The sequence below is a fragment of the Phacochoerus africanus genome, chromosome 14 (genome assembly GCF_016906955.1).
Source record: "Phacochoerus africanus isolate WHEZ1 chromosome 14, ROS_Pafr_v1, whole genome shotgun sequence".
Lineage (NCBI taxonomy): Eukaryota > Metazoa > Chordata > Mammalia > Artiodactyla > Suidae > Phacochoerus > Phacochoerus africanus.
The window spans coordinates 50,893,791-50,910,936 of NC_062557.1; the positions used below are offsets into that span (position 1 = coordinate 50,893,791).

The following is a 17,146-nucleotide window of genomic DNA, read 5'->3' on the forward strand; positions in this document are numbered from 1 at the left end:
CTGGAGGCCAGAAATGTAAAATAAGGGTGTCAGCAGGGGCATGCGCCCTCTGGAGGCTCGAGGGGAGAAACTGTTCGTTGCCTCTTCCAGCTAGCTATGGTGGCTCCTGGCATCCTGACTTGTGGCTGCATCCCCCTCTGGTCACAAGACCTCCTCCTCATCTGTCTCAAATAATCCCTCTATAAAGTCACTTGTCATTGGATTTAGGACCTACCCAGATAATTCAGGATGATCTCCTTATCTAGAGATCCTTACGTTAATTATAACTGAAAAGACCATTTTCTGAATAAGACACAATCACAGGTTCCAGGCATCGGGACATGGATATACCTGTTGGGGGATCACCATTCAACCCACTAAGAGATTTTAAATAAGCTCCAAATGTATTATCGTTTGAGTAAAAAGTCATACTGAAAAAGGAAGCATAATGTGACATTACATATAGCAGAAAATCACAAATCAAAGCTTTAAATATATACACATTTAATGTAGAAGGCTAGAAAAAAAAGGACTCTTTCATAATAAACATATTCCAGGTAAACACAGGTTTCCTAAACTGATATTTAATTGAAAAAAAAAATTTTTTTTTGCTTTTTACGGCTGCACTTGAGACATACAGAGGTTCCCAGGATAGAGGTCAAATCGGAGCTGTAGCCACCAGCCTACACGACAGCCACAGCAACACTAGACTGTTAACCTACTGAGAGAGGCCAGGGATCAAACCTGCATCCTCATGGATCCTACTCAGGTCTGTTTCCGCTGTGCCACAAAGGGAACTCCACAAATATTAATGCCTGAAGTTACACTTCTACATAAAGGAGAAACTCCAAATTCTGTTCTTTAGGAAGATGTGGAAGGCAACCATTGCTATTTTTCCCTCTTCCTTGAAGGATCTAACATTTTACATGGATTAGCTACAAAAGGAAATATTAGACTCCAATGAATTTAAGCAAAAGACACAGCTAAAATTTATCACTGAGAGTATTAAATATTTGACGCTTATGAGTGTGAATAAATAAGTTCATTAAATATTAGGTACGGGACAGATTCCAAAACTAACTGAAGTATGAAAAAAAAATGGTATAAATAACTAATAGTTAATATAAACTTTGCTACTGGGTGTGTTCAAGGCTTCCTTTTCCATGCCAGTGAGACTGCTTCCTTTCTGTTCAGTGTCTTCCACAGCTGGGCTCCAGTACAGTAAGCTACCATCACCAAGGCCTTGGTCATGGAAAGAATTTATTTTAGAAACAAAGCAACTTTTTTCTTCTTTCTAAAGGTCATGGTGGTTTTTTTTTCTGCTACTTGCTTCAACTAGTGAGAAAAGTTATTGGGTAGGAATAAGCAGTCCATGTTGGCTGTACCAAGAGTAGTGGCTGGCTAATAAGGTACCCACTTAACCTTTTTTCATTTGGTCTCATCCAAAGAATAAGTCAAAAAGATCAAGGTTATAACGACTCATGACCAAGGCACAACTTTTACAAGTGTCTCTGAATGGCCAGGGATAGCTTTGCTTCTTCGATCATGCCACCAAATGAGTTTTTTATTGAACTAAGAATCCCTTCCCACCATTTAGAGGCCTCTCTGCACAGATGCTTCAAAGATTAGTTCAGGGTAGTGCACAGATGCTTCAGAAGAGTGAACCAAAAAAGAGGAGGATGTGGAATACAAGAAAGAGTGAAGGAAAATCCCCCCCAAATAAACAGTTCACTATGATAAGAATAGTTATTGATATAAATCCCTTAACATTCCACTTTCTGACAAGCTCCTTTTACTATTGAGAAATTAAGTTATTTTCAGTCTTTTGCCTTCCTTTTCCACATTGTCTCTAATATTCTGTAGTTTTCTGGAGTTCTGGACCAGGAATACCAAGCTTTCCCTAAAATCACTAGTCCCATGGTCTCTGCCAATATTTTCAAGCTCATCAAACAAAGACAATGTTTGTTTGAGTTTGGCCTGAACAATTTTTTGCTCTTCTAGTTCTGCAAGAAGGGCCTGCTTGGTGCATAATTCAGTCTTATACTTCTCCTGTAACTGTTCAATTTCTTTTTGGAGAAGGTGGAATTCTTCCTCACTACAAGGATGCAGCTCCTGAGATTTATCTTCCGGAAGCAAGACGTTTGGGGGAATACGCAAAATCAACTGTAAAAACAGCTGCTCCATCTTGCCAAAAAGGTTATCAAAACGTCCTTTCATGAAGCAAAGAAACTTTTCCGTGCACTTACGAATCTGGACTGGGCTAACTGCACAGTCTGGGATGCCATCCAGCTTCTTCAGAACAACCTGTTCAACAGCCTGCATCACTTCAAACAGGTAGTCTTGAAATGCAATGTAGATCCTAAGCATGCAAGTTTGCGGTGTGAAGCCAAAGAACTGGGCCTCATAGGTCATTGGATCAACAGACATCTTGGCTTATTCTGCTGGTTAATTTTGATTGTGAAAAACCTACAAATGTAAAAGGGAAAAATTTCATTTGTGTTAAAAAAAAAAATCATCTGATGAAAGAACAAACCACAGGAGTTCCCGCTGAGCTTTTTTTTTTTTTTTTTTTTTCCCCTGCACCGGTGGCATGCGGAAGTTCCCTGGCCAGGAATCGAATCTGCACCACAGCAAAGACCTGAGCCACAGTAGCGACAGGGCCGGATTCTTAACCCGCTAGGCCACCAGAAGTTCCTAAAGTATAATATTCTTAAATTTGCCCGCCATCTGACAGTAGCCAGTCTGACTACTATTTGTTCCAACCAAGCCCAGCTTTATCCTTTCCCTCAAGAAAAGATGCCTGGCCAAATATCTTTCGAGGGTCTTTTTAAAGACACTTCCCTGGGGACCCACCCCCTCCACTGAATTCCCATCAGAACCTCTCTTTGGGCACTGAGCAAGTCCTACTTTAGGATATTATTATCACGGCCTATCTTCTCTGCAAGCCTTAGACTTCCTGAGGACCGCATGCGTGGGGCTTAACATCTGCAGGCGAACTCAGAAGGTGTCTAGGACACCTCCGTGAGCAGTTGACGGAACTCCAGAAACTGCGGGGCAGGAACTACTTCCGGCCAGAAGACGGGCTCCCGGCAGGCCCCGCGTCCCCGATGCATGCCGGGACCTTCAGGGTGGAGGTTCGCGGCCCGTGGCGACGCTGCTCCATCAGGCCGCTCTAGCGCCTGGCGACGAGGCCTTACTCAGGGCCACGCCTTGCCGTTCCTCCTCAGAGAAAACGCAGCTCCCCGGCACTTACCCAGCGACCATGAGGGTGACGACTTCGACCAAATACCGGCTTCCCGCCACCTCCCTTAAACCACCATTTGCTGCCAGAGACAGGTGGCACCGCTAGCTTCCCCAAATTCCGACCGCCGTCTGTCTTGGCGAACCAGAGCAAGACAAGGATGCCACTTCGGCCTGATTGGCTGGCTGTCGGAGGGGGCCACCTAGACGGGTGACGGAAGAGGGCGGGGCGGGAAAGCTAGCTGTGGCCTGCGGGGATTGGCAGAAGGAACCAATACTCGCTCTCTGCCCCGCGACGTTGATGGGTGGAGAAGCGAGGCGGGGCCGCCGCGGAGATGCAACTCGTGGTTGGCGAATGTGCTGTCCTTCAGGCTCTTGCGATTGGTGACTGGCCGACTGAGCGGCGCTGATTGGACAGCAGTTTAACGGGGCGGGCCCCCCCATCCCACCCCGCGGCTGGGACTGACTGGCGGAAGGGGAAGTGGGGGGGCAGGCGGCGGTGGGGAAGATGGCGTACCAGAGCCTCCGGCTGGAGTACCTGCAGATCCCACCGGTCAGCCGCGCCTACACCACCGCCTGTGTTCTCACCACCGCCGCCGTGGTGAGCAGCTGCAGCGCCAGTTTCTCATATTCTGGGCTGGGTGTAACAGGGTCCTTGGGAAACTGGGGTTTGGGCCTCGGGAAAGCTTAGAGGGGCTGGGCTCAAGGGTGGGTGGGAGCGTACAGGGCTCACTCTGGGGCTCGGAATTAGCTTATCCGGGTGCTTATCCAGAGACCCGAGAAGAGTGCTGGTCCATGAGAGGTGGAGGAACAGGACTGCGGATCAGTATCTGAGAGAAAAAGACAGGACCTATAGCAAGTCAGGACTGCGGGAGCCGCCCACCCAGGAAACGTGTCTGAGCACTCTGGCGGTGGCCAGGTAATACCGTGATGACCAAAGGGAGGAAGGTCCGTTTAGTGGAGAAACATAGACATTGAGAATAGAAAAGTAGAAGTCACTGAGCGGGAAAAGTCTTGAAATAAAGAGAATCTGTAACAGAGGTTGGCTGGAAGCACCCAGCCCTGATGGTGGCAGGGTATTGGTTCTTTTGAGTGAATTTTGTTGCTTCACACAGCTGTTTCAGTTGGTGCCCCTGTGTTGGGCAGATTCGTAGCACCTGGTCTTTCTTGCTCTCAATCTAAGATATCACCACCTACCTCCCATAATTGAAACATCAAACTTTTGTTTTGTGTTAGGTATCGGGGAATTGAAAGAATTGTACCAGTTGTAGAGAATTCTATACCAACTTTGTTCTCCAGCCTCAAATGATTCAGTCTAAGTGACTGAGAGTGGGAAATTGCTAGGCCTACTAAGCTTTTGCTGTAAATGATATTATAGGTTGTTTCTGGATTGACTTGCTTGAAGAAGCTCTTTTTCTATTTCAGCAGTTGGAATTGATCACACCTTTTCAGTTGTACTTCAATCCTGAATTAATCTTTAAACACTTTCAGGTATGTAGTTCACTACAACCGTCATTAATATTTCAGTTTTTAAGCTTATTTTCCTTACTTTTTAGTAGTAAATCCTGCTGTACACTTTCTCAAAAAAGAATTCAGTGGAATATTCGATTATAAGTATCGGGTGGGGGAGGCAGTGTTACAAAAAGCAGTGATTCTGCAGCCTGGAACTTTTAATAAAGTCTCAAGCCTCTCATCATGTACCAAATCAGAATCACTAAGGGTAAAAATTAAGAATCTGTATTTTGTCTTTGAAGTTCCGTGCATGTTTTTTTTGTTTGTTTTTGTCTTTTGTCGTTTTAGGGCTGCACCTGCGGCATATGAAGGTTCCCAGGCTAGGGGTCCAATCGGAGCTGTTGCTGCCAGCCTACACCAGAGCCACAGCAACGCCAGATCTGAGCCGCGTCTGTGACCCACACCGCAGGTCACAGCAATTCCGGTTACCACTGAGTGAGGCCAAGGATCAAACCCATAACCTCATGGTTCCTTTTGGATTCGTTTCTGCTGCGGCACGACGGGAATTCCCTGTGCATGATTTTGATTTGATGTGTCCAGTCCTTGTATTCAGGAATCACTGATTCACAGTTAATATTATAGATTGAGAGGAGACTGTCCAGGGCGAGTCTCAGGATGCCTTTACTCATCCACTCACCTGCATGTGGCACACCAGTTCAGAAACTCAGTTTTTTTAGTGCCCTGATCCATCTTCCAGGGGTCAGACCATCCTAGCAGAACTCCAGAAGGCCGACATCTAAAACAACATAGCAGTGTATTAGATTACAGTGAGAGAGAGTCCTTTCAAATAATTAGAATGCGGAAAGATGTTTTCCTGTTCAAGGGTGATTGTATAGGCTAGAGTTGGAGTAAGAGAGACCCAGGCTTAGTAGTTCTGCTTCTATACCTGCTATTGCCTGTCTCACATGAGTTTTGTTCACTTTATACCTGTTGAACTCTAGCTGCCTTTTAAGATGGGCAGCTCTTGTGTAGCCTTCTCAGATGTGTCCTCTCCTTTGTGTCTCTCCTCTCTTGCACTTACTTATATGCTTGCTTCCTCATTAGGTTAGTATGTAGTCAACAGTCCTGAATTCTTTCAGTATTAATAGTTACTAATCCTTAAGAATTTAATGACGCATAAAGTAGTCCTGTGGGGCCTCATCACTGCCTTCTTCCTTCTTTACTCACATGGCCTTCGCTGGGAGCTCTAGCTCCCTCCAGGCATCCAGGGCTCAGTGTTTGCCTGAGGTTAAACTCTTTGTGACAGCATGCATCTGCATTTGGAATGAAGAGTTGTAGGTATGTGTTTCGGCATTTCCCTGTACAAGCTGTGTGTCCTTGGGCAAGTCATTTTAAAATCATCCAGGTCTCTTAGTTTCTGCTTATGTGACATGGAGATGGTGGTGCCAGCCTGCTCAGCTCACAGGATAATTAAGATCACGTGAGGTAACAGACTATGGTGAAACACTTTAAACGTTGTGTTCCACCATTGTGAGGAGTATTAGAGTATTCTGTCTTGTTGGGACTTGGCTCTTTGTTCAGACTAGAACTTGAGTATTTGCTTTAGAATTACTCTTTACTCGGGATGTTTCTGATGGCTAACATAAAAGCATTTCTTAGCAATTGATGTTAGATCCTGCAGCTTTTCTCTGGTATCTTGAGACTCTTCATTAAACTGTGATACTTCATACATGAAAGCACTGTTTCCTGCTCTGCAAGTTAACCTAGTCTTTCCATAATTTGCCTTGACCTTATGGTATGGGTTAAAAAAAAAAAAAAAATTAGGAGTTCCCCTTGTGACTCAGTGGAAACGAATCTGACTAGCATCAGTGAGGATGCAGGTTCGATCCCTGGCCTCACTCAATAAGTTAAGGATCCAGTGTGGCCATGAGCTGTGGTGTAGGTCACAGACGCAGTTGGGATCCGATGTTGCTGTGGCTGTGGCATAGGTCAGCAGCTATAGCTCCAGTTCGACCCCTAGCCTGGGAACCTCCATATGCTGCAGGTAGCCCTAAAAAGCAAAATAAGAAATAAAATTAAAAATCACAATTTTAAGTTTTCTGTCCTTTTATCCTTTGAAATATCCGAGGGGGTGGTAAAATCCTTCAGACTTTACCTAGAAGCAGCATAAAAATCCACTGTTAGATTGTTCACCTCACTTTTGAGTTCAGAACATAGTATCAGCTACCCATGGCCTTTCAACCATTGTAGTCCTTAGGATGTTTCTGTGTCTTGATATGGAAATGTTTCCTAGTATATTTTACTTATCCTTTCTCTTGATTTTTTTTTCTCTTAACAGATATGGAGGCTAATCACCAATTTTTTATTTTTTGGGCCAGTTGGATTCAATTTTTTATTTAATATGATTTTTCTGTATCCTTTTCTAAGTGGGCTTAGCATAAAAACTTTAGGTTTACTTAGGAAATACAATATTAATTTGAAGCTATAACCCTGTTAATTTTGTTACCATCTTAGTTATAACTTCCTGGGAGTACTGGCTCAGTGATCCACAGAATAATTGTCCAGATAGTAATGTTTTGAGGGTGTTTGTAGGTCACTGTTTATTCAAGTGGGAGGTATTTAACCATAAAACATTTACGTTTCTGCCCATAAGCCACTTGCAAATCTGATCAGGGGAGAGCAGAAGTGATTTGAGCCGTACTTAAAAAGTAACACCAGCAGGTACCAAGTGATAAAACACAGCCTGGGAATGGGTTCATGGGGGATGGAGAACATGAGATCTCCTTGGCTCTCGGTTGCTGGTTCTACTGGCTGAAAAGGCAGTGTCTGTTGGGCTCGCCATGTTCCAGTTTGTTGCAAGAAAGGAAGAGTTGTGCTCTGGTCAGATGTGATTGGGGCCACTGAGCAGTGCATTTCTCCTGTACCCCGACCCTCCAGATTAAGAGGGGAGTTGGAGCTCAGCTCATTGGCAGTAGACAGAGGGCCTTGTAGGGTGACAGGCTTCCTGGCCTAGGATGGATTCCTGTCTTCTCTATGGTATATCATTCTGGTAAGTTTCTTATTAAATGTTTTCATTGTCATGCCACCTTATTGACTGAGGTATGGAAATGCTTATCCACTTGGCCTGAAAAAGCAGATTATTACATGAGCCTCCTTGATGGGCATTTCCTCCCAGTTAGGTTGTGGAAAAGCAAGGATACTGTGGATTATGCTATGGCTGAACATGGGAAAGACAGTACAGCCATGAGAAGGTGTCGTAGGTCATGGGAAGCGTGTCTCTGTGGTGCCTGGCTCAGGTCCCCAACCAGGAAGAGTTTCTATAAAATAAGGAGGTAGTCTCCTCTTCACTGTGCCTAAAGTGCCCGGCCAAAGAGAAGGAGCCGTACCACCACTCACGAAGATTCTTACAGACAACCGGAGTCCAAGTGCATTTGAGGGATCCCTTAAATTTTACTTTCTTCCTATTTGTGTGCTTAAACATTTTCTTAACTTGGAACTTAAGGTATCGGTACTGTCGAATGCTAGAAGAAGGCTCTTTCCGAGGTCGGACAGCAGACTTTGTATTTATGTTCCTTTTTGGTGGATTCTTAATGACTGTATCCTTCAACAAATAGAACAAATGCAGGAAAAGATTAAAGAACACCCTCTCTCTTCCTAGAGCTTTTCATCTGTCTCCCGGAACTCACTAGATACTCGGAATGAAGAGATAAAAGTAGACACCCCAGAGTTTAGCTTCAGGCTCCTACCATTTATTTTGCAGCACACTTTATGTGACAGCTTTCTAAGCCTAGAGGTTGGACAGGGAAGCTTTTCTACTGTGAGCAAGTCAGAGAACATTTAACCCAGGTGGGTTACTCTTAAGTATCTTAGATGTATTCTGGTCAATGGGTGTACATCATTTATTTTTAAACTCAAGTTGGTCAGACATTTATGTGGTCATTCATCAAAACAGGTAAATTATTTAAAAAAAAAAAAAAAAGAATTATCATCTAAGCACGAGACTTGACTGTAGCGCTACCTGACAAGATGGTTTTGCTCCAGCTGGCTTTATTCAGCTCTGGAAAGGTCCTCGTGGTGAATGTATTACTGACCAAGGAATTAACACATGTTCCAAAGAGGCAAGGGCTTCATGAAGGCAGACACTTAATTTGAAGTAGCAACAGTCCCAGTGATGTGACCTAAACAGGTTTTTGCCTGACGGCTCTGGGTAATTATTTTCGGGCTTTTTTTTCCCTCCTAAATATGTAACCACTGCTCGCCTTTCCCAATTCAGACTTATGTTAGAACACAGTCCTTAGTTCTCTTGCCCAGTCTTCCCTATTACCCTTTTAATATTGCTGTTTTCCTTAATGCCAACTGCTAGCTTTTTGGTTTGTTTGTGAGCTTAGTGTTCTTGGGCCAGGCCTTTACAATCATGCTTGTCTACGTGTGGAGCCGAAGGAACCCATATGTCCGCATGAACTTCTTCGGCCTTCTCAATTTCCAGGCCCCCTTTCTACCCTGGGTGCTCATGGGCTTTTCCTTGTTGTTGGGGAACTCAATCATTGTGGACCTCTTGGGTAAGAGTCTTAGCACTACTTTTCCTGTTATTTATTTGGCAAATGTATTATGTCACTATTTTTCATGTTTATTCTGTCTGGCCTTCCTACATAGCCGTTATAGGATTATTTGCTCGTTATAATCAAGACTATAATATTTGTTTTCAAACTTTTAGTAAGTATATTGACATTTCTTCCTAAATAGAGGCTATTTATGTTGGTAGAGCCACCTGCAATCGAACTTCTAATGCTCTCCATCATCCTTTATTTCTGGTTGACCGTAGGTATTGCAGTTGGACACATATATTTTTTCTTGGAAGATGTATTTCCCAATCAGCCTGGCGGAATACGAATTCTGAAAACACCATCTATTCTGTGAGTAGTTAACACCAGGTCACGTGTTCCTTAACAGATTAAACCGGGGCAGGGTCCATGATATGTTTTCTCGAGGCTCCCACAGCTGCTGGCACACATAGTTCAGGCCAGTAAATATTTGCAGATTGAGCAGTCTGGAGGAGCTTTTGGATTGGGTGGGAGCACAGGGTGCCAGAGTTGTGGCAGGAGGCCCAGGGTGTCCTGAGGGTGACTTGTAATTGCCGTCCCAGGTGGCCACCAGCCCCTCCTGTCCACGGAGGATCCTGCTGGCTTCATGAAGGCTGCTGTCTGAGCTTGGAGAGGAGGCTTTCTACAGGTGGCAGGTCTCGGCTTCCCAGCAGGTGGTAGAGATAAGCCGTGGAGTGGAGTGGCAATACTTCGGGGCTGGAAACCAGACCTAGGCTGTGTGTTCTGTCAACCGGCCACATGATTTTAAGCAAGGCCCTTCTCCTTTTTCTGCACCTCAGTTTCCTGAGGGACAGTACTCAGACTTAGACGACCTCCTTCTATGCCAGGATTTTGTGTCCGTGGGATATACTGCATTGAAAAGGGCTCACGTGAGGAATAAAATGTGAGTTTTTGTTCTAAAATGCTGGTTGCAGTGTAGCAAAGCCAACAGGTGAAAGTAAAATCCTCCATAATCCCCCCCCTTAGATATAACACGGCTGCCATTGTTAGGTCTTTTATACATATTTGTCAGTCTTTCACTGTCTGTGTACTTCTTCTCCCCCCTTTTTGGCGGTCTCGCGGCATGTGGAGCTCCCGGCCAGCGATCAGTTCCCAGCCACAGTTGTGATCTAGGTCACAGCTGCGGCATTGCTGAATCCTTAACACATGGCACTGGGCAGGGGGTCAAACCTGCATCCCGGTGGTCCAGAGACACTGCCTGCTTTATGAGTCCCTTCCTGATGGACATGGTCAGCCTTCTTGCTCTTCCTCCCGTGATTGGAGTGGTGAACATCCGTGTAGTTGTGAACCTCCTTGTAGTTACACATTTGTACAGCATGTGTAACACGTCCTTCGCACACAGCTGTGATGATTTTTCAAAGGACAAATACCTACAAGTGAAATTGCCATTGGGTTTATTGCCAAATAGCCATTCGGCATGGGTGTGGAGCTTTTCATTTCCACCAGCAACGTCTGAGTGTCCGTTTCCCCACATCTTTGTCAAGTGTGGGAGGTGAAGCATTTAACCTTTCCTGGTTTGATAAATGTAAGGTGATGTCCCATTGTTCTCTATAAATTTTCTTTTTCTAAGATTCTGAAACAGTTTCACATTTGCAGAAAATTACAAATCAGTTCAAAGGACTTTTTTTCCCCTTAACTATGCAAAAGCGAATTTTCATTCTAATGCCCCATGACCCTCTGTAATGTGTATTTTTTATAAATAAGGACATTCTTCTACATAGTTAATAAACTGGAAATAAACATGAATCCTCAGACCCAATTCCCCTGATAATGTTCTTTTTATTTTTTTAATTGTGTGGCCAAACTTGCAACATATGACAGTTCCCAGGCCAAGCTGAATCCATGCCACAGCTGCGACCTATACCGCTGCTGTGGCAACACCGGATTCTTTAACCCACTGCACTGGGCGGGGATTGAACCCGCACCTCTGCAGCAACCCGAGCTGCTGAAGTCAGATTCTTAACCTACTGTGCCATGGTGGGAACTCCTGATAATGTTCTTTATGTGGAAGAGTCCGCTCAGATTCCGGTGTTGCTCTTTGTTATCACATCTCTTTAGCCTCCTTCAGTTTGGAGCAGCTCCTCAGCCTTACCTTGACTTTGGTGACATTGACGTTTTTGAAGATTATGAGTCCATTTTGTAGAATCCCTCTCAATTTGGGTTTGCCTAGTGTTCCCTCACATTTAGGTGGCGGGTTCTGCATGTGTGGCCGGACTAGCAGAAGTGTACTGTGCTCTTCCAATTGCAGCTTATCAGCACAGGATTTCAATTTGCCGAATTTGCCAAAGTGGTGGTAATCACCTTGATTACTGGATTAAGTTCTCCACGGGCCTTCTCCACCATTTACATTTTTCCATTTGTAATTGTTTTGTGGGGAGGTACTTTGAAATGACGTAAAATCATCCTTTTTCTTATCAAATTTGAATTCATTTATATCTGCATAAATCCGTGCTTTCATATTTTATTCGTAGACTATACTCTCTTCTTATCATTACATAGTTTGATGTCTGTATTGTCCCAGATTTGGCCAAGGAGAACCCCTTCAAACTGGCTTCAAAGTACTTTTCTTTTCTTTTTGTCTTTTTGCCATTTCTTGGGCCGCTCCCTCGGCATATGGAGGCTCCCAGGCTAGGGATTGAATCAGAGCTGTACGCCAGAGCCACAGCAACGCTGGATCCGAGCCACATCTACAACCTACACCACAGCTCACGGCAACGCCAGATCCTTAACCCACTGAGCAAGGCCAGGGATTGAACCCGCAACCTCATGGTTCTTAGTCAGATTCGTTAACCATTGAGCCACGATGGGAACTCTTCAAAGTACTTTTCAACATTTGCCCACTTTGTTTGTTTGTTTTTAAACTAATATATTACTCTTTGGCCCAACAAGATATTCCAGGCCCACCTTGTGCTCTCCTTGACCCAATCCTAGAATCAGCTATTTCTTCAAGGAACTGTAGTTCCTTTTTAGTGGAGAATGGTATTTGGAAGCCAAGGTTTGGGTGCCTGATGAGCTCCTTGCTTTTGGAGTTTTACCACTCCCAGCTCCAGAACCACAAGAGTTTTATGTATGCACATGAGTGTGTAGACATCTATGTTTTCAGATCTTTATAGTTTTATTTTTTAATTTTTTCATTTTTTGATGCAAGAAGTAACTTTATTTATTTATTTTTTCTTTTTCTAGGACCGCTTCTGACGGCATATGGAGGTTCCCAGGCTAGGGGTCTAATCAGAGCTGTAGCCAGAGCCGTAGCAATGCGGGATCCAAGCTGCAACCTATACCACAGCTCATGGCAATGCCAGATCCTTAACCCACTGAGCAAGGCCAGGGATCGAACCCGCAACCTCATGGTTCCTAGTCGGATTCATTAACCACTGAGCCACGACGGGAACTCCTATTTTTTATTTTTTTATTACTCAGTGAATTTATTACATTTATAGTTGTACAGTGATCATCACAATCCAATTTCACAGGATTTCCATCCCACACCCCCAGCGCATCCCCCCACCCCCCAAACTGTCTCCTTTGGAGACCATAAGTTTTTCAAAGTCTGTGAGTCAGTATCTGTTCTGCTAAGAAGTTCATTCTGTCCTTTTTTCAGATTCCACATGTCAATGATAGCATTTGATGTTGGTGTCTCATTGTCTGACTGACTTCACTTAACATGATAATTTCTAGGTCCATCCATGTTGCTAAAAATGCCAGTATTTCATTCCTTTTAGTGGCTGAGTAATATTCCACTGTGTATATGTACCACATCTTCTTGATTCACTCCTCTGTCAATGGACATTTAGGTTGTTTCCATGTCTTGGCTATTGAAAATAACGCTGCAGTGAACACTGGAGTACATGTGTCTTTGTGAGTCATGGTTTTCTCTGGAGAGATGCCCAGGAGTGGGATTGCTGGATCAAATGGTAATTCTATTTTCAGTTTTCTGAGGAATCGCCATACTGTTTTCCACAGTGGTTGCACCAATTTACAATCCCACCAACAGTGTAATAGGGTTCCTTTTCCTCCACACCCTCTCCCGCACTTACTGTTTGTAGACTTTTGGATGATGGCCATTCTGGCTGGTGTAAGGTGGTACCTCATAGTGGTTTTGATTTGCATATCTCTAATAATGAGTGATGTTGAACATCTTTTCATGTGTTTTTTGGCCATCTGTATGTCTTTGGAGCATTGTCTGTTTAGATAGCTCTTTGTAGTTTTACAACATGGGTTTACACTGATATTTCCACCTCTTTTATAACTCCACATGACTCATTCTAGTTTTTTTCCTTTCTGTGTTTTTCCTCCGATACTTAATTATGAAAATTTCCAGGAGTTCCCCTTGTGGCTCAGAGGGTTACTAGCCCAACTAGTATCCGTGAGGACTCGGGTTCAATCCCTGTCCCCTGCTCAGTGGGTTAAGGATCTGGCGTTGCTGTGATCTGTGATGTAGGCCGACAGCTTAGCTCCAATTCGACCCCTAGCCTGGGAACTTTCCTGTGCTGCAGGTGTGGCCCTAAAAGGCAAAAAAAAAAAAAAATTCCAAACTTACAGAAAAGTAGAAAAAATTATGCAGTCACAATTACCCACTACATTTTACAATTAATATTTTACTCTGCTTGCTTTTTGTACGTCCATATTTCCCTCCATCCATCTTTCCATTCCAATATACTCAATTCTTGTAACTATTTTAGAATGTGTATCACTAACTAGAGCTCTTTGTATGCAACAAAATACACAGATCTCAAGTGTGTCAACTAACAGGTGTTCATAAGTGCACGTCTCTGTAAGCCAAACTCCTGTGGAGATGAGGAAATTGCCGTTAGCCAGACAGTTCCCTCAAGTCCCTTCCCTGTCAGTCTTGCCCCCATCCCCCAGGAAACAGTCACTACCCGACTTTGTCCCTCCGCAGAGTAGCTCCACGCGTTCTGCAGCTTCACAAGTGGAATCGTACGGGGTGTATGTATACTCCTCTGGATAAGGCCTCTTTCATTCAACATAATGTATTTTTGAAACTCATCTACATTGTCGCACGTGTCAGGAATTTTTTCCCTTTTTTTGTTTGTTTCGGGTTTTTTTGTTCTCGTTGGCTGCCCTGCACATAAGGAGTTCTTGGACCAGGGATCAGATCTGAGCCGCAGTTGTGTTAACCCCTTGTGCCAGGCCAGGGATTGAGAGGACAAACTTCTTCAATGGTTAATTCTTTAAGGAGATGTTGAGTGACCATATAGTGGTATTTTAAAAGTCTTCCGGACATTGCTGTCCCTTCCTATGCTCTGCCTAATTTTTCTTGGAATAACTCGTTGATTTTTTAAAAATTTTAATTGTAATAAGATACACATAAAATGTATCATCTTAGACATTTTGAGCATACCGTTCAGTGGCGGTCAGTCCATTCACTTCGTGCTTCTCTCACCACCGTCCATCCGTAGAACGCTGCGTATTACAAAACCCAAAGTCCATACCCATTAAATGATGACTTCCTATTCCTTCCCACCCACCCCCACCCCCGCCCCTGTCGACCCCCATTTCTACCACCGTTCTTCTTTCTTTCTCCGTGAAGTCTGGGTATCTCAAATAATTGGACACATGCAGTACTTGCCCTTTTCTGACTGGCTGATTTCACTAAGCACAGTGTCTTCAAGTTTCATCCATGTATGTATATGTAATATACAGGATTTACTTACTTTTTTTCTTTTTGTCTTTTTAGGGCTGCACCCACAGCATATGCAAGTTCCCAGGCTAGGGGTCAAATCGGAGCTGCAGCTGCCGGCCTACACCACAGGCACAGCAACACCAGATCCAAGCCGTGTCTGCGACCTACACCACAGCTCACGGCAACACCGGATCCTTAACCCACTGAGGGAAGCCAGGGATTGAGCCTGAATCCTCATGGATACTAGTCGGGTTTGTTACTGCTGAGCCACCACAGTAACTCCAGGATTTACTTTGTTTTTAAGGCTGAATAATCCTCCATTGTATGTATATACCATTTTACTTATCCATTCATCTCTCTGTGGCTGTTTGGGTGGAACTTGTTTGCAGAGAGACGTTCTTGATAGAGTTAATGGAAGTCAGGTTACAAAACAGAGGTAGTGTGAGCTCACTGTATAAAAGGTCTGGAAGAATATTGAAAATATCAACATAATTATCTTGGATTTAGCATGTTTTACTCATATATGTTTTCTGTTTTCTCTACAATTAATGTGTATTGCCTTTTTTTTTTGCCTTTTCTTGAGCCACTCCAGTGGCGTATGGAGGTTCCCAGACTAGGGGTCTAATCAGAGCTGAAGCCACCAGCCTATGCCAGAGCCACAGCGACATGGGATCATACGCAAGTTCCCAGGCTAGGGGTCAAATCGGAGCTGCAGCTGCCGGCCTACACCACAGCCACAGCAACACCAGATCCAAGCCGTGTCTGTGACCCACACCGCAGCTCACAGCAACACTGGATCCTTAACCCACTGAGCGAGGCCAGGGATCGAACCCGCAACCTCATGGTTCCTAGTTGGATTCATTAACCACTGTGCCACAATAGGAACTCCATATGTGTATTGCTTTTATAGGAAAAATTAGTAAAGGAGGTAAATGTGAAATAATTACGGAGACATTAAAGATATGATAACTGGGAGTTCCCGTTGTGGTGCAGCAGAAACGAATACGACTAGGAACCATGAGGTTGTGGGTTCTACCCCTGGCCTCGCTCAGCAGGTTAAGGATCCGGCATTGCCATGAGCTGCAGTATAGGTTGCAGACGCAGCTTGGATCTGGCATTGCTGTGGCTGTGGTGTAGGCCAGCAGCTGTAGCTCCAATTCGACCCCTAGCCTGGGAATCTCCATATGCCTCGATGTGGCCCTAAAAAGCAAAAAAAAAAAAAAAAAAAAAAAAAAGGCAAAATATGATAACTGTTTCATTGGTAGGCAGGTAATGCTTGTGCATTGGTGGAAACCCCAGGGCCTCTTTTTGATCTTAGAGTATTTGGGGCCTAAGATATCTCCGGGTGTAAATTTATCTGTCACCTGTCTTTTAGGAAGGCTATTTTTGATACACCAGATGAAGATCCAAATTACAATCCACTACCTGAAGAGCGGCCAGGAGGCTTCGCCTGGGGCGAGGGCCAGCGCCTCGGCGGTTAAAGCGGCAGTGCCAATGACGAGACCCAGCTGGGAAGGACTCAGAGACGTACCCACTGGGATTCTTTTATCCTTTGTGTTGCAAAAGCGTGGACATTTTTGACAGCTTGACAAGATTTTAACTCCAGAAGCACTTTATGAAATGACACACTGATTCATCCAGAAGACATTTCCAGCATTTTGCCAGTGGTTCCTCACTACCCTGGCCCTGAAAGTGTAATCTCTTGGAGCCAAAAAACTGGAGAAACAAATACCCTGCCGCCTCTAAGGAACAGGTACTCGAGTCCTTGAGTTCAGCAGTAATGGGCAGAGGTCTTTTCTTCCTCCTCCTCCTCCTCCTCGTTGATAGACGAGGCCATGGTGTAAATGGAAGTTTCAGAGAGGACAAAATAAAACTGAATTCCATCTCTCTCTCACTGAATTAAAGCTTTTGTGTGTGATCTTTTAAATTACCACCGTGTCTTCTAGCTCTCCTGCGTAGGTCTGAGCTGAGAGCAGTTTCCATGTCCACTCCTCCGGTGGCTTCACAGCTTACGGCTGGATTTCAAGATCAGAAGCACGTGGCTGAGACGCTGTGGCTACAGACACATCTTACCAACTCAGAATGCCAGCTCCAGTAGGAAGAAGATTGGTTATGGTGGTCCAGATAGTTTGCTCTCCGGCTGGGCTTTACAAAAACTTCAAGTTGTCAGACAACGTGAGAAAAAAAGGGTCGGGTGGCTCTCAGAGCAGGAATTGAGCTGTAGGAGAGT

At 44.4% G+C, this 17,146-nt stretch overlaps 2 protein-coding genes across 5 annotated transcripts; one reads left to right on the top strand and one right to left on the bottom strand.

The window, feature by feature from the left end:
* Nucleotides 1-466: 466 nt before the first annotated feature.
* Nucleotides 467-3,378, bottom strand: MIS12 (MIS12 kinetochore complex component). 2 transcript variants are annotated; one of them, XM_047757243.1, is made up of 2 exons: nt 3,233-3,378; nt 467-2,445 (listed from the first exon to the last, which is right to left on the bottom strand). In XM_047757243.1, the coding sequence occupies exon 2, from the start codon at nt 2,404-2,406 to the stop codon at nt 1,786-1,788; it is 621 nt and encodes a 206-aa protein (XP_047613199.1). In that variant the 5' UTR covers nt 2,407-2,445; nt 3,233-3,378; the 3' UTR covers nt 467-1,785. The 2 variants fall into 2 exon arrangements, with proteins under 2 accessions (XP_047613199.1, XP_047613200.1); XM_047757244.1 differs by lacking the exon at nt 3,233-3,378 and adding an exon at nt 2,887-2,991.
* A 66-nt stretch (nt 3,379-3,444) lies between these two features.
* On the top strand, nt 3,445-16,815 carry DERL2 (derlin 2). 3 transcript variants are annotated; one of them, XM_047757240.1, is made up of 7 exons: nt 3,445-3,820; nt 4,645-4,710; nt 7,010-7,083; nt 8,174-8,267; nt 9,035-9,230; nt 9,494-9,584; nt 16,292-16,815. In XM_047757240.1, the coding sequence occupies exons 1-7, from the start codon at nt 3,728-3,730 to the stop codon at nt 16,395-16,397; spliced, it is 720 nt and encodes a 239-aa protein (XP_047613196.1). In that variant the 5' UTR covers nt 3,445-3,727; the 3' UTR covers nt 16,398-16,815. The 3 variants fall into 3 exon arrangements, with proteins under 3 accessions (XP_047613196.1, XP_047613197.1, XP_047613198.1); XM_047757241.1 differs by having other exon boundaries at nt 4,648-4,710; XM_047757242.1 differs by lacking the exons at nt 7,010-7,083; nt 8,174-8,267; nt 9,035-9,230; nt 16,292-16,815 and having other exon boundaries at nt 9,494-9,583.
* The last annotated feature ends 331 nt before the right edge of the window (nt 16,816-17,146 follow it).